General features: G+C 53.4%; 1 protein-coding gene across 3 annotated transcripts in view; it reads left to right on the top strand.

Annotated features, from left to right (window-relative positions):
- The window catches only part of TTC6 (tetratricopeptide repeat domain 6), a 1,585,904-nt gene that overhangs the window by 347,634 nt on the left and 1,221,223 nt on the right, over positions 1-17,047 (top strand). For all 3 annotated transcript variants that reach the window (XM_078659352.1, XM_078659351.1, XM_078659353.1), the window contains exons 8-9: positions 323-427; positions 1,187-1,285. In XM_078659352.1, coding sequence (XP_078515478.1) covers positions 323-427; positions 1,187-1,285 — 204 coding nt within the window. The remainder of the gene's footprint in view (positions 1-322; positions 428-1,186; positions 1,286-17,047) is intronic.

The raw sequence follows: 17,047 nt of genomic DNA, 5'->3' as shown, positions 1-17,047 counted from the left end.
TGTATTTGAATAGGCAATTTAATCTATTTCTCTTATTGTGGTTACGCTTCAATACTTAAATGCACTTTATCTTTGCTTTGTGTTGCACTGCATATCACTTTTTTAATCATTAGCACTGAATGGAATTCCTCTGTTTACTTGCTATAATGCGCATTCTTTGCACTTTAACATTGTATTTCTATGCACTGTTTAGCACTTTGTGTTCGCATTAGCGATGAACGCAAGTACTGTTTTACTTGGTTTTTGAATAATGAAATAGTTGAATATCTTGCATTTCTCAATAAATAAAGTTACAATATGTATCCTGTTTATGTACCCACAGGTTGGCCTCTACAGCGAAAGTACGAAAATGTTTTGGACTCCAGCTCCTCCGAAGTTTTCAACCCCTCTGACTGCCATAAAGGAAGTACTGTTTCAGAAGTATGAGGTGAGTGGCACAGAACTACATCTCGGTCTTTAGCCCCTTCTGTGTGGACCCAATAGAGGTTTTATGTAGGCACCTGTCATGAGAGTAGTGGAGGTGGAACTTTGTCCAGCATTGGATCTTACATATATTCACGTGCTCGAATGATTCCCCGTCATCAGGTTGGAGCCCTCAGTAATCGATGTTTGCTTAGCAAACGTGGTGTAACATTATACTCAATAAAGTTGAAAAAAGTAATAGACTACATACAATCAGTTCACGGCATTGTGTGACCTGATCATCAATTGATCAGGCGCCATGAGACTAGTAGTGGAGCCTTGCTCCCCCCTGTGATGGTCGGGCATGTGTATGAGACTGGTAGTGGAGCCTTGCTCCCCCCGGTGGTGGTCGGACATGTGTATGAGACTGGTAGTGGAACCTCGCTCCCCCTTGTGGTAGCGGGACGTATGTATGAGACTGGTAGTGGAGCCTCGTCCCCCCTGTGGTGGTGATTCATATGTATGAGACTGGTAGTGGAGCCTTGTGAGTAAGTGAATGTTAGTGGGTTCTCACCCCTCCCTCTGGTTGAGGAGGGAAGTGGTGCAAGAGTGTTTAGTGCAGTGCTCCTTCTTGTGGGTCAGGTCTGCTAGAGCAAAGGGCATTTCATGACTATACATTTTTCTGATTTCCTGGATGATGGGGGGATGGGTAATACACCTTCTTAATTTAGAGGAGTATTGGCACATAGGTTGATCATCACAGCTTAACTGTTTCTGCTGGCAGAGCTTCCTACCTGTGGACATCGGAAATGATGAGTTTCTCCGTGAGGTGCTGGAGGATGAAGTCTCGGAGGAGGAGCTTGATCGGACGGGCAACTTTTTGGTAAGTATCATGATGCTCTGGACAGTAGAATCACAGTGTCCTTGTGGCAGAAAAGAAAAAACTCAAACATGTCTTTAGTGTTGACAATTGAACTTGTTTTGTTTGATCTCACATTTGGTTAGGCTTTTCATTGCAACCAAGCCTTGTTTCTAATAAGCCATCGATCCCTCATTCTTGCGGAATGTTATGAGCGTGGTGGCTGCTCTGATGTCCTAGGAGAGAGCGGTTAGGTATTCGCTGCTGGGTGGGAGAATGAGAAGCCTCTTGTCATCATTCTGTGAGTGATCGGTGAGCAGCAGATTAAAGAGTCTTTGGCTGAATGTATTCAGTGTTTTTGAATGAAGTGTGGGGCTGAGCGTTGTCATTGCCATTGACTTCTTAATGGTTTAATTAAGTTTGGGACCAGATATAAAGAGCAAAGACCAGGCAAATATCGAGGAATGATTAAATGCTTATCTCACTTACAAATGAAGCCCTGTGCACCTTAGGACATGTGCACAACATTAAGAGTTGATCTGAAGTTGCAAAGAGGACACGCAGGGCACACAAACAAGAGCACATAGTTTTGACACGTCATGTAAAGGATTCAGGGTGAGGCAGAACTTCAGGCGTCACATGTTAGATGGTGTGAAGGAAATTTAGTGCAGAGTGAGGTTAGAGGAATCAACGCTTTACCATGATCCCAGGTACCATAGAGAAAAGGAGACAATAATGTAGTTGACAGAAAGATGATCAACGGTATTATGGACCCTGGCGTAACGGATGGCGATTGCAGGGCTTTGAGATATGCTCTGAGATCTCCTAGATCCTAGCAGAACGGATGGCGATCGCAGAGCTTTGAGATATGCTCTGAGGTCTCATAGACCCCAACGGAACGGATCGGGATCACTGAGATTTGAGACATGATTTGGGCTCTCATAGACCCTAGCGGAACCGCTAGGGGAATCAATGGGGATCACAGAGCTTTGTGAGATGATCTGAGGTCTCATAGACCCCAGCAGAAGGGATCGGGATCACAGAACTGTGAGAGGTAATCTGAGGCCTCATAGACCCTAGAGAAACCAATGGGATCACAGTTGCTTGTGAGATGATCTGAGGTTTCCTAGACCTAGCCGATCCGATGGGGATTACAGAGCTGTGAGAGATGACTTGAGGTCTAATTGATCCGAGCGGAACAGATCAGGACCATAGAGCTTTGAGACGTGATCTGAGGTCTCATAGACCCCAGTGGAACATATCAGAATCACAGGGCTTAGAGAGATGCTTTGAGGTCTTACAGGCACTAGCGGAACAAATCGGAATCACAGAACTTTGAGATATGATCTGAGGTCTCGTAGACCTTAAAAAAAACGGTGAGCTTCATAGAGCTTTGAGAGTTGCACTGATGTCTCATAGAGCCCAGGCAAAACTGATGAGGATCACAAGAGCTTGAGAGATGATCTGAGGTCTCATAGACCCTAGAGGAAGGGATCAGGGTCACAGAGCTTTGAGAGATGATTTGAAGTCTCTTTTACCCCAGCGGAACAGACGGGCATCATAGAGTCCTGAGAGCTAATCTGAAGTCTCATAGATCGTAGCGGAACAGAAGGGCATCCCAGAGTCCTGAGAGCTGACCTGAGGTCTCATAGACCGTAGCGGAACAGACGGGCATCCCAGAGTCCTGAGAGCTGACCTGAGGTCTCATAGACCGTAGCGGAACAGACGGGCATCCCAGAGTCCTGAGAGCTGACCTGAGGTCTCATAGACCGTAGCGGAACAGACGGGCATCCCAGAGTCCTGAGAGCTGACCTGAAGTCTCATAGACCGTAGCGGAACAGATGGGGACCCCAGAGTTCTGAGAGATGATCTGAGGTCTCGTAGACCCCAGTGGAACAGATGGGGACCCCAGAGTTCTGAGAGATGATCTGAGGTCTCGTAGACCCCAGTGGAACAGATGGGGACCCCAGAGTTCTGAGAGATGATCTGAAGTCTCGTAGACCCCAGCGGAACAGACAGGCATCCCAGAGTCCTGAGAGCTGACCTGAGGTCTCATAGATCGTAGCGGAACAGACGGGCATCCCAGAGTCCTGAGAGCTAATCTGAAGTCTCATAGATCGTAGCGGAACAGACGGGCATCCCAGAGTCCTGAGAGCTGACCTGAGGTCTCATAGACCGTAGCGGAACAGATGGGCATCCCAGAGTCCTGAGAGCTGACCTGAGGTCTCATAGACCGTAGCGGAACAGACGGGCATCCCAGAGTCCTGAGAGCTGACCTGAGGTCTCATAGACCGTAGCGGAACAGACGGGCATCCCAGAGTCCTGAGAGCTGACCTGAGGTCTCATAGACCGTAGCGGAACAGATGGGCATCATAGAGTCCTGAGAGCTGATCTGAAGTCTCATAGACCGTAGCGGAACAGATGGGGACCCCAGAGTTCTGAGAGATAATCTGAGGTCTCGTAGACCCCAGTGGAACAGATGGGGACCCCAGAGTTCTGAGAGATGATCTGAAGTCTCGTAGACCCCAGCGGAACAGACAGGCATCCCAGAGTCCTGAGAGCTGACCTGAGGTCTCATAGACCGTAGCGGAACAGACGGGCATCCCAGAGTCCTGAGAGCTAATCTGAAGTCTCATAGATCGTAGCGGAACAGATGGGCATCATAGAGTCCTGAGAGCTGACCTGAGGTCTCATAGACCGTAGCGGAACAGACGGGCATCATAGAGTCCTGAGAGCTGACCTGAGGTCTCATAGACCGTAGCGGAACAGACGGGCATTCCAGAGTCCTGAGAGTTGACCTGAGGTCTCATAGACCGTAGCGGAACAGATGGGCATCATAGAGTCCTGAGAGCTGACCTGAGGTCTCATAGACCGTAGCGGAACAGACGGGCATCATAGAGTCCTGAGAGCTGACCTGAGGTCTCATAGACCGTAGCGGAACAGATGGGGACCCCAGAGTTCTGAGAGATGATCTGAGGTCTCGTAGACCCCAGTGGAACAGATGGGGACCCCAGAGTTCTGAGAGATGATCTGAAGTCTCGTAGACCCCAGCGGAACAGACAGGCATCCCAGAGTCCTGAGAGATGACCTGAGGTCTCATAGACCGTAGCGGAACAGACGGGCATCACAGAGTTCTGAGAGATGACCTGAGGTCTCATAGACCCCAGTGGAACAGACGGGGATCCCAGAGTCCTGAGAGTTGACCTGAGGTCTCATAGACCGTAGCGGAACAGACGGGCATCCCAGAGTCCTGAGAGCTAATGTGAAGTCTCATAGACCGTAGCGGAACAGATGGGCATCCCAGAGTCCTGAGAGCTGACCTGAGGTCTCATAGACCCCAGCGGAACAGACGGGCATCATAGAGTCCTGAGAGCTGACCTGAGGTCTCATAGACCCCAGCGGAACAGACGGGCATCATAGAGTCCTGAGAGCTGACCTGAGGTCTCATAGACCGTAGCGGAACAGATGGGGACCCCAGAGTTCTGAGAGCTGACCTGAGGTCTCATAGACCGTAGCGGAACAGACGGGCATCCCAGAGTCCTGAGAGATGACCTGAGGTCTCATAGACCGTAGCGGAACAGACGGGCATCCCAGAGTCCTGAGAGTTGACCTGAGGTCTCATAGACCGTAGCGGAACAGATGGGGACCCCAGAGTTCTGAGAGATGATCTGAGGTCTCATAGACCCCAGTGGAACAGACGGGGATCCCAGAGTCCTGAGAGTTGACCTGAGGTCTCATAGACCGTAGCGGAACAGACGGGCATCCCAGAGTCCTGAGAGCTAATCTGAAGTCTCATAGATCGTAGCGGAACAGACGGGCATCCCAGAGTCCTGAGAGATGACCTGAGGTCTCATAGACCGTAGCGGAACAGACGGGCATCACAGAGTTCTGAGAGATGACCTGAGGTCTCATAGACCCCAGTGGAACAGACGGGGATCCCAGAGTCCTGAGAGTTGACCTGAGGTCTCATAGACCGTAGCGGAACAGACGGGCATCCCAGAGTCCTGAGAGCTAATCTGAAGTCTCATAGACCGTAGCGGAACAGATGGGCATCCCAGAGTCCTGAGAGCTGACCTGAGGTCTCATAGACCCCAGCGGAACAGACGGGCATCATAGAGTCCTGAGAGCTGACCTGAGGTCTCATAGACCGTAGCGGAACAGATGGGCATCATAGAGTCCTGAGAGCTGACCTGAGGTCTCATAGACCGTAGCGGAACAGACGGGCATCATAGAGTCCTGAGAGCTGACCTGAGGTCTCATAGACCGTAGCGGAACAGATGGGGACCCCAGAGTTCTGAGAGATGATCTGAGGTCTCGTAGACCCCAGTGGAACAGATGGGGACCCCAGAGTTCTGAGAGATGATCTGAAGTCTCGTAGACCCCAGCGGAACAGACAGGCATCCCAGAGTCCTGAGAGATGACCTGAGGTCTCATAGACCGTAGCGGAACAGACGGGCATCACAGAGTTCTGAGAGATGACCTGAGGTCTCATAGACCCCAGTGGAACAGACGGGGATCCCAGAGTCCTGAGAGTTGACCTGAGGTCTCATAGACCGTAGCGGAACAGACGGGCATCCCAGAGTCCTGAGAGCTAATGTGAAGTCTCATAGACCGTAGCGGAACAGATGGGCATCCCAGAGTCCTGAGAGCTGACCTGAGGTCTCATAGACCCCAGCGGAACAGACGGGCATCATAGAGTCCTGAGAGCTGACCTGAGGTCTCATAGACCCCAGCGGAACAGACGGGCATCATAGAGTCCTGAGAGCTGACCTGAGGTCTCATAGACCGTAGCGGAACAGATGGGGACCCCAGAGTTCTGAGAGCTGACCTGAGGTCTTATAGACCGTAGCGGAACAGACGGGCATCCCAGAGTCCTGAGAGATGACCTGAGGTCTCATAGACCGTAGCGGAACAGACGGGCATCCCAGAGTCCTGAGAGTTGACCTGAGGTCTCATAGACCGTAGCGGAACAGATGGGGACCCCAGAGTTCTGAGAGATGATCTGAGGTCTCATAGACCCCAGTGGAACAGACGGGGATCCCAGAGTCCTGAGAGTTGACCTGAGGTCTCATAGACCGTAGCGGAACAGACGGGCATCCCAGAGTCCTGAGAGCTAATCTGAAGTCTCATAGATCGTAGCGGAACAGACGGGCATCCCAGAGTCCTGAGAGATGACCTGAGGTCTCATAGACCGTAGCGGAACAGACGGGCATCACAGAGTTCTGAGAGATGACCTGAGGTCTCATAGACCCCAGTGGAACAGACGGGGATCCCAGAGTCCTGAGAGTTGACCTGAGGTCTCATAGACCGTAGCGGAACAGACGGGCATCCCAGAGTCCTGAGAGCTAATCTGAAGTCTCATAGACCGTAGCGGAACAGATGGGCATCCCATAGTCCTGAGAGCTGACCTGAGGTCTCATAGACCCCAGCGGAACAGACGGGCATCATAGAGTCCTGAGAGCTGACCTGAGGTCTCATAGACCCCAGCGGAACAGACGGGCATCATAGAGTCCTGAGAGCTGACCTGAGGTCTCATAGACCGTAGCGGAACAGATGGGGACCCCAGAGTTCTGAGAGCTGACCTGAGGTCTCATAGACCGTAGCGGAACAGACGGGCATCCCAGAGTCCTGAGAGATGACCTGAGGTCTCATAGACCGTAGCGGAACAGACGGGCATCCCAGAGTCCTGAGAGTTGACCTGAGGTCTCATAGACCGTAGCGGAACAGATGAGGACCCCAGAGTTCTGAGAGATGATCTGAGGTCTTGTAGACCCCAGTGGAACAGATGGGGACCCCAGAGTTCTGAGAGATGATCTGAAGTCTCGTAGACCCCAGCGGAACAGATGGGGACCCCAGAGTTCTGAGAGATGATCTGAAGTCTCGTAGACCTCAGCGGAACAGACAGGCATCCCAGAGTCCTGAGAGATGACCTGAGGTCTCATAGACCGTAGCGGAACAGACGGGCATCCCAGAGTCCTGAGAGTTGACCTGAGGTCTCATAGACCGTAGCGGAACAGACGGGCATCATAGAGTCCTGAGAGCTGATCTGAAGTCTCATAGACCGTAGCGGAACAGACGGGCATCATAGAGTCCTGAGAGCTGACCTGAGGTCTCATAGACCCCAGCGGAACAGACGGGCATCATAGAGTCCTGAGAGCTGACCTGAGGTCTCATAGACCATAGCGGAACAGATGGGGACCCCAGAGTTCTGAGAGCTAATCTGAAGTCTCATAGACCGTAGCGGAACAGATGGGCATCATAGAGTCCTGAGAGCTGACCTGAGGTCTCATAGACCCCAGCGGAACAGACGGGCATCATAGAGTCCTGAGAGCTAATCTGAAGTCTCATAGACCGTAGCGGAACAGATGGGCATCATAGAGTCCTGAGAGGTGACCTGAGGTCTCATAGACCCCAGCGGAACACACAGGCATCATAGAGTCCTGAGAGCTGACCTGAGGTCTCATAGACCGTAGCGGAACAGATGGGGACCCCAGAGTTCTGAGAGCTGACCTGAGGTCTCATAGACCGTAGCGGAACAGACGGGCATCCCAGAGTCCTGAGAGATGACCTGAGGTCTCATAGACCGTAGCGGAACAGACGGGCATCCCAGAGTCCTGAGAGTTGACCTGAGGTCTCATAGACCGTAGCGGAACAGATGGGGACCCCAGAGTTCTGAGAGATGATCTGAGGTCTCGTAGACCCCAGTGGAACAGATGGGGACCCCAGAGTTCTGAGAGATGATCTGAAGTCTCGTAGACCCCAGCGGAACAGACAGGCATCCCAGAGTCCTGAGAGATGACCTGAGGTCTCATAGACCGTAGCGGAACAGACGGGCATCCCAGAGTCCTGAGAGTTGACCTGAGGTCTCATAGACCGTAGTGGAACAGACGGGCATCATAGAGTCCTGAGAGCTGATCTGAAGTCTCATAGACCGTAGCGGAACAGATGGGGACCCCAGAGTTCTGAGAGATGATCTGAGGTCTCGTAGACCCCAGCGGAACAGATAGGCATCATAGAGTCCTGAGAGCTGATCTGAAGTCTCATAGACCGTAGCGGAACAGACGGGCATCATAGAGTCCTGAGAGCTGATCTGAAGTCTCATAGACCGTAGCGGAACAGACGGGCATCATAGAGTCCTGAGAGCTGACCTGAGGTCTCATAGACCGTAGCGGAACAGACGGGCATCATAGAGTCCTGAGAGCTGACCTGAGGTCTCATAGACCGTAGCGGAACAGATGGGGACCCCAGAGTTCTGAGAGATGATCTGAGGTCTCATAGACTCCAGCGGAACAGACAGGCATCCCAGAGTCCTGAGAGATGACCTGAGGTCTCATAGACCGTAGCGGAACAGACGGGCATCACAGAGTTCTGAGAGATGACCTGAGGTCTCATAGACCCCAGTGGAACAGACGGGGATCCCAGAGTCCTGAGAGTTGACCTGAGGTCTCATAGACCGTAGCGGAACAGACGGGCATCCCAGAGTCCTGAGAGCTAATCTGAAGTCTCATAGACCGTAGCGGAACAGATGGGCATCCCAGAGTCCTGAGAGCTGACCTGAGGTATCATAGACCCCAGCGGAACAGACGGGCATCATAGAGTCCTGAGAGCTGACCTGAGGTCTCATAGACCCCAGCGGAACAGACGGGCATCATAGAGTCCTGAGAGCTGACCTGAGGTATCATAGACCCCAGCGGAACAGACGGGCATCATAGAGTCCTGAGAGTTGACCTGAGGTCTCATAGACCGTAGCGGAACAGATGGGGACCCCAGAGTTCTGAGAGATGATCTGAGGTCTCGTAGACCCCAGTGGAACAGATGGGGACCCCAGAGTTCTGAGAGATGATCTGAAGTCTCGTAGACCCCAGCGGAACAGACAGGCATCCCAGAGTCCTGAGAGATGACCTGAGGTCTCATAGACCGTAGCGGAACAGACGGGCATCCCAGAGTCCTGAGAGTTGACCTGAGGTCTCATAGACCGTAGCGGAACAGACGGGCATCATAGAGTCCTGAGAGCTGATCTGAAGTCTCATAGACCGTAGCGGAACAGATGGGGACCCCAGAGTTCTGAGAGATGATCTGAGGTCTCGTAGACCCCAGCGGAACAGATGGGCATCATAGAGTCCTGAGAGCTGATCTGAAGTCTCATAGACCGTAGCGGAACAGACGGGCATCATAGAGTCCTGAGAGCTGATCTGAAGTCTCATAGACCGTAGCGGAACAGACGGGCATCATAGAGTCCTGAGAGCTGACCTGAGGTCTCATAGACCGTAGCGGAACAGACGGGCATCATAGAGTCCTGAGAGCTGACCTGAGGTCTCATAGACCGTAGCGGAACAGATGGGGACCCCAGAGTTCTGAGAGATGATCTGAGGTCTCATAGACTCCAGCGGAACAGACAGGCATCCCAGAGTCCTGAGAGATGACCTGAGGTCTCATAGACCGTAGCGGAACAGACGGGCATCACAGAGTTCTGAGAGATGACCTGAGGTCTCATAGACCCCAGTGGAACAGACGGGGATCCCAGAGTCCTGAGAGTTGACCTGAGGTCTCATAGACCGTAGCGGAACAGACGGGCATCCCAGAGTCCTGAGAGCTAATCTGAAGTCTCATAGACCGTAGCGGAACAGATGGGCATCCCAGAGTCCTGAGAGCTGACCTGAGGTATCATAGACCCCAGCGGAACAGACGGGCATCATAGAGTCCTGAGAGCTGACCTGAGGTCTCATAGACCCCAGCGGAACAGACGGGCATCATAGAGTCCTGAGAGCTGACCTGAGGTCTCATAGACCGTAGCGGAACAGATGGGGACCCCAGAGTTCTGAGAGCTGACCTGAGGTCTCATAGACCGTAGCGGAGCAGACGGGCATCCCAGAGTCCTGAGAGATGACCTGAGGTCTCATAGACCGTAGCGGAACAGACGGGCATCATAGAGTCCTGAGAGCTGACCTGAAGTTTCATAGACCGTAGCGGAACAGATGGGGACCCCAGAGTTCTGAGAGATGATCTGAGGTCTCGTAGACCCCAGTGGAACAGATGGGGACCCCAGAGTTCTGAGAGATGATCTGAAGTCTCGTAGACCCCAGCGGAACAGATGGGGACCCCAGAGTTCTGAGAGATGATCTGAGGTCTCGTAGACCCCAGTGGAACAGACGGGCATCCCAGAGTCCTGAGAGCTGACCTGAGGTCTCATAGACCGTAGCGGAACAGACGGGCATCATAGAGTCCTGAGAGCTGATCTGAAGTCTCATAGACCGTAGCGGAACAGATGGGGACCCCAGAGTTCTGAGAGATGATCTGAGGTCTCGTAGACCCCGGTGGAACAGATGGGGACCCCAGAGTTCTGAGAGATGATCTGAAGTCTCGTAGACCCCAGCGGAACAGACAGGCATCCCAGAGTCCTGAGAGCTGACCTGAGGTCTCATAGACCGTAGCGGAACAGACGGGCATCATAGAGTCCTGAGAGCTGATCTGAAGTCTCATAGACCGTAGCGGAACAGACGGGCATCATAGAGTCCTGAGAGCTGACCTGAGGTCTCATAGACCCCAGCGGAACAGACGGGCATCATAGAGTCCTGAGAGCTAATCTGAAGTCTCATAGACCCCAGCGGAACAGACGGGCATCATAGAGTCCTGAGAGCTGATCTGAAGTCTCATAGACCCCAGCGGAACAGACGGGCATCATAGAGTCCTGAGAGCTGACCTGAGGTCTCATAGACCCCAGCGGAACAGACGGGCATCATAGAGTCCTGAGAGCTGACCTGAGGTCTCATAGACCGTAGCGGAACAGATGGGGACCCCAGAGTTCTGAGAGCTGACCTGAGGTCTCATAGACCGTAGCGGAACAGACGGGCATCCCAGAGTCCTGAGAGTTGACCTGAGGTCTCATAGACCGTAGCGGAACAGATGGGGACCCCAGAGTTCTGAGAGATGATCTGAGGTCTCGTAGACCCCAGTGGAACAGATGGGGACCCCAGAGTTCTGAGAGATGATCTGAAGTCTCGTAGACCCCAGTGGAACAGATGGGCATCCCAGAGTCCTGAGAGCTGACCTGAGGTCTCATAGACCCCAGCGGAACAGACGGGCATCATAGAGTCCTGAGAGCTGACCTGAGGTCTCATAGACCCCAGCGGAACAGACGGGCATCATAGAGTCCTGAGAGCTGACCTGAGGTCTCATAGACCGTAGCGGAACAGATGGGGACCCCAGAGTTCTGAGAGCTAATCTGAAGTCTCATAGACCGTAGCGGAACAGATGGGCATCCCAGAGTCCTGAGAGCTGACCTGAGGTCTCATAGACCCCAGCGGAACAGACGGGCATCATAGAGTCCTGAGAGCTGACCTGAGGTCTCATAGACCCAGCGGAACAGACGGGCATCATAGAGTCCTGAGAGCTGACCTGAGGTCTCATAGACCGTAGCGGAACAGATGGGGACCCCAGAGTTCTGAGAGCTGACCTGAGGTCTCATAGACCGTAGCGGAACAGACGGGCATCCCAGAGTCCTGAGAGATGACCTGAGGTCTCATAGACCGTAGCGGAACAGACGGGCATCATAGAGTCCTGAGAGCTGACCTGAAGTCTCATAGACCGTAGCGGAACAGATGGGGACCCCAGAGTTCTGAGAGATGATCTGAGGTCTCGTAGACCCCAGTGGAACAGATGGGGACCCCAGAGTTCTGAGAGATGATCTGAAGTCTCGTAGACCCCAGCGGAACAGATGGGGACCCCAGAGTTCTGAGAGATGATCTGAGGTCTCGTAGACCCCAGTGGAACAGACGGGCATCCCAGAGTCCTGAGAGCTGACCTGAGGTCTCATAGACCGTAGCGGAACAGACGGGCATCATAGAGTCCTGAGAGCTGATCTGAAGTCTCATAGACCGTAGCGGAACAGATGGGGACCCCAGAGTTCTGAGAGATGATCTGAGGTCTCGTAGACCCCAGTGGAACAGATGGGGACCCCAGAGTTCTGAGAGATGATCTGAAGTCTCGTAGACCCCAGCGGAACAGACAGGCATCCCAGAGTCCTGAGAGCTGACCTGAGGTCTCATAGACCGTAGCGGAACAGACGGGCATCATAGAGTCCTGAGAGCTGATCTGAAGTCTCATAGACCGTAGCGGAACAGACGGGCATCATAGAGTCCTGAGAGCTGACCTGAGGTCTCATAGACCCCAGCGGAACAGACGGGCATCATAGAGTCCTGAGAGCTAATCTGAAGTCTCATAGACCCCAGCGGAACAGACGGGCATCATAGAGTCCTGAGAGCTGATCTGAAGTCTCATAGACCCCAGCGGAACAGACGGGCATCATAGAGTCCTGAGAGCTGACCTGAGGTCTCATAGACCCCAGCGGAACAGACGGGCATCATAGAGTCCTGAGAGCTGACCTGAGGTCTCATAGACCCCAGCGGAACAGACGGGCATCATAGAGTCCTGAGAGCTGACCTGAGGTCTCATAGACCGTAGCGGAACAGATGGGGACCCCAGAGTTCTGAGAGCTGACCTGAGGTCTCATAGACCGTAGCGGAACAGACGGGCATCCCAGAGTCCTGAGAGTTGACCTGAGGTCTCATAGACCGTAGCGGAACAGATGGGGACCCCAGAGTTCTGAGAGATGATCTGAAGTCTCGTAGACCCCAGCTGAACAGACTGGCATCATAGAGTCCTGAGAGCTGACCTGAGGTCTCATAGACCGTAGCGGAACAGATGGGGACCCCAGAGTTCTGAGAGATGATCTGAGGTCTCATAGACCGTAGCGGAACAGACGGGCATCATAGAGTCCTGAGAGCTGACCTGAGGTCTCATAGACCCCAGCGGAACAGACGGGCATCATAGAGTCCTGAGAGCTGACCTGAGGTCTCATAGACCGTAGCGGAACAGACGGGCATCATAGAGTCCTGAGAGCTGACCTGAGGTCTCATAGACCGTAGCGGAACAGATGGGGACCCCTGAGTTCTGAGAGATGATCTGAAGTCTCGTAGACCCCAGCGGAACAGATGGGGACCCCAGAGTTCTGAGAGATGATCTGAGGTCTCGTAGACCCCAGTGGAACAGACGGGCATCCCAGAGTCCTGAGAGCTGACCTGAGGTCTCATAGACCGTAGCGGAACAGACGGGCATCATAGAGTCCTGAGAGCTGATCTGAAGTCTCATAGACCGTAGCGGAACAGATGGGGACCCCAGAGTTCTGAGAGATGATCTGAGGTCTCGTAGACCCCAGTGGAACAGATGGGGACCCCAGAGTTCTGAGAGATGATCTGAAGTCTCGTAGACCCCAGCGGAACAGATGGGGACCCCAGAGTTCTGAGAGATGATCTGAGGTCTCGTAGACCCCAGCGGAACAGATGGGGACCCCAGAGTTCTGAGAGATGATCTGAAGTCTCATAGACCGTAGCGGAACAGACAGGCATCCCAGAGTCCTGAGAGATGACCTGAGGTCTCATAGACCGTAGCGGAACAGACGGGCATCATAGAGTTCTGAGAGATGATCTGAAGTCTCGTAGACCCCAGCGGAACAGATGGGGACCCCAGAGTTCTGAGAGATGATCTGAGGTCTCGTAGACCCCAGCGGAACAGATGGGGACCCCAGAGTTCTGAGAGATGATCTGAAGTCTCGTAGACCCCAGCGGAACAGACAGGCATCCCAGAGTCCTGAGAGATGACCTGAGGTCTCATAGACCGTAGCGGAACAGACGGGCATCCCAGAGTCCTGAGAGATGATCTGAGGTCTCATAGACCGTAGCGGAACAGATGGGGACCCCAGAGTTCTGAGAGATGATCTGAGGTCTCGTAGACCTCAGTGGAAGAGATGGGGACCCCAGAGTTCTGAGAGATGATCTGAGGTCTCATAGACCGTAGCGGAACAGACGGGCATCATAGAGTCCTGAGAGCTGACCTGAGGTCTCATAGACCCCAGCGGAACAGACGGGCATCATAGAGTCCTGAGAGCTGACCTGAGGTCTCATAGACCCCAGCGGAACAGACGGGCATCATAGAGTCCTGAGAGCTGACCTGAGGTCTCATAGACCCCAGCGGAACAGATGGGGACCCCAGAGTTCTGAGAGATGATCTGAAGTCTCGTAGACCCCAGCGGAACAGATGGGGACCCCAGAGTTCTGAGAGATGATCTGAAGTCTCGTAGACCCCAGCGGAACAGATGCGGACCCCAGAGTTCTGAGAGATGATCTGAGGTCTCGTAGACCCCAGTGGAACAGACGGGCATCCCAGAGTCCTGAGAGCTGACCTGAGGTCTCATAGACCGTAGCGGAACAGACGGGCATCATAGAGTCCTGAGAGCTGATCTGAAGTCTCATAGACCGTAGCGGAACAGATGGGGACCCCAGAGTTCTGAGAGATGATCTGAGGTCTCGTAGACCCCAGTGGAACAGATGGGGACCCCAGAGTTCTGAGAGATGATCTGAAGTCTCGTAGACCCCAGCGGAACAGATGGGGACCCCAGAGTTCTGAGAGATGATCTGAAGTCTCGTAGACCCCAGCGGAACAGATGGGGACCCGAGAGTTCTGAGAGATGATCTGAAGTCTCGTAGACCGTAGCGGAACAGACGGGCATCATAGAGTCCTGAGAGCTGACCTGAGGTCTCATAGACCGTAGCGGAACAGACGGGCATCATAGAGTCCTGAGAGCTGATCTGAAGTCTCATAGACCGTAGCGGAACAGATGGGGACCCCAGAGTTCTGAGAGATGATCTGAAGTCTCGTAGACCCCAGCGGAACAGATGGGGACCCCAGAGTTCTGAGAGATGATCTGAGGTCTCGTAGACCCCAGTGGAACAGACGGGCATCCCAGAGTCCTGAGAGCTGACCTGAGGTCTCATAGACCGTAGCGGAACAGACGGGCATCATAGAGTCCTGAGAGCTGATCTGAAGTCTCATAGACCGTAGCGGAACAGATGGGGACCCCAGAGTTCTGAGAGATGATCTGAGGTCTCGTAGACCCCAGTGGAACAGATGGGGACCCCAGAGTTCTGAGAGATGATCTGAAGTCTCGTAGACCCCAGCGGAACAGATGGGGACCCCAGAATTCTGAGAGATGACCTGAAGTCTCGTAGACCCCAGCGGAACAGATGGGGACTCCAGAGTTCTGAGAGATGATCTGAAGTCTCGTAGACCCCAGCGGAACAGATGGGGACCCCAGAGTTCTGAGGGATGATCTGAAGTCTCGTAGACCCCAGCGGAACAGATGGGGACCCCAGAGTTCTGAGAGATGATCTGAAGTCTCGTAGACCCCAGTGGAACAGATGGGGACCCCAGAGTTCTGAGAGATGATCTGAGGTCTCGTAGACCCCAGTGGAACAGACGGGCATCCCAGAGTCCTGAGAGCTGACCTGAGGTCTCATAGACCGTAGCGGAACAGACGGGCATCATAGAGTCCTGAGAGCTGATCTGAAGTCTCATAGACCGTAGCGGAACAGATGGGGACCCCAGAGTTCTGAGAGATGATCTGAGGTCTCGTAGACCCCAGTGGAACAGATGGGGACCCCAGAGTTCTGAGAGATGATCTGAAGTCTCGTAGACCCCAGCGGAACAGATGGGGACCCCAGAGTTCTGAGAGATGATCTGAAGTCTCGTAGACCCCAGCGGAACAGATGGGGACCCCAGAGTTCTGAGAGATGATCTGAGGTCTCGTAGACCCCAGTGGAACAGATGGGGACCCCAGAGTTCTGAGAGATGATCTGAAGTCTCGTAGACCCCAGCGGAACAAATGGGGACCCCAGAGTTCTGAGAGATGATCTGAGGTCTCGTAGACCCCAGTGGAACAGACGGGCATCCCAGAGTCCTGAGAGCTGACCTGAGGTCTCATAGACCGTAGCGGAACAGACGGGCATCATAGAGTCCTGAGAGCTGATCTGAAGTCTCATAGACCGTAGCGGAACAGATGGGGACCCCAGAGTTCTGAGAGATGATCTGAGGTCTCGTAGACCCCGGTGGAACAGATGGGGACCCCAGAGTTCTGAGAGATGATCTGAAGTCTCGTAGACCCCAGCAGAACAGACAGGCATCCCAGAGTCCTGAGAGCTGACCTGAGGTCTCATAGACCGTAGCGGAACAGACGGGCATCATAGAGTCCTGACAGCTGATCTGAAGTCTCATAGACCGTAGCGGAACAGACGGGCATCATAGAGTCCTGAGAGCTGACCTGAGGTCTCATAGACCCCAGCGGAACAGACGGGCATCATAGAGTCCTGAGAGCTAATCTGAAGTCTCATAGACCCCAGCGGAACAGACGGGCATCATAGAGTCCTGAGAGCTGATCTGAAGTCTCATAGACCCGAGCGGAACAGACGGGCATCATAGAGTCCTGAGAGCTGACCTGAGGTCTCATAGACCCCAGCGGAACAGACGGGCATCATAGAGTCCTGAGAGCTGACCTGAGGTCTCATAGACCGTAGCGGAACAGATGGGGACCCCAGAGTTCTGAGAGCTGACCTGAGGTCTCATAGACCGTAGCGGAACAGACGGGCATCCCAGAGTCCTGAGAGTTGACCTGAGGTCTCATAGACCGTAGCGGAACAGATGGGGACCCCAGAGTTCTGAGAGATGATCTGAGGTCTCGTAGACCCCAGTGGAACAGATGGGGACCCCAGAGTTCTGAGAGATGATCTGAAGTCTCGTAGACCCCAGTGGAACAGATGGGCATCCCAGAGTCCTGAGAGCTGACCTGAGGTCTCATACACCCCAGCGGAACAGACGGGCATCATAGAGTCCTGAGAGCTGACCTGAGGTCTCATAGACCCCAGCGGAACAGACGGGCATCATAGAGTCCTGAGAGCT

Source organism: Lissotriton helveticus, chromosome 9, assembly GCF_964261635.1.
Source record: "Lissotriton helveticus chromosome 9, aLisHel1.1, whole genome shotgun sequence".
NCBI classification, from domain to species: domain Eukaryota; kingdom Metazoa; phylum Chordata; class Amphibia; order Caudata; family Salamandridae; genus Lissotriton; species Lissotriton helveticus.
This window is presented reverse-complemented; position numbering and strand designations above follow the sequence as displayed.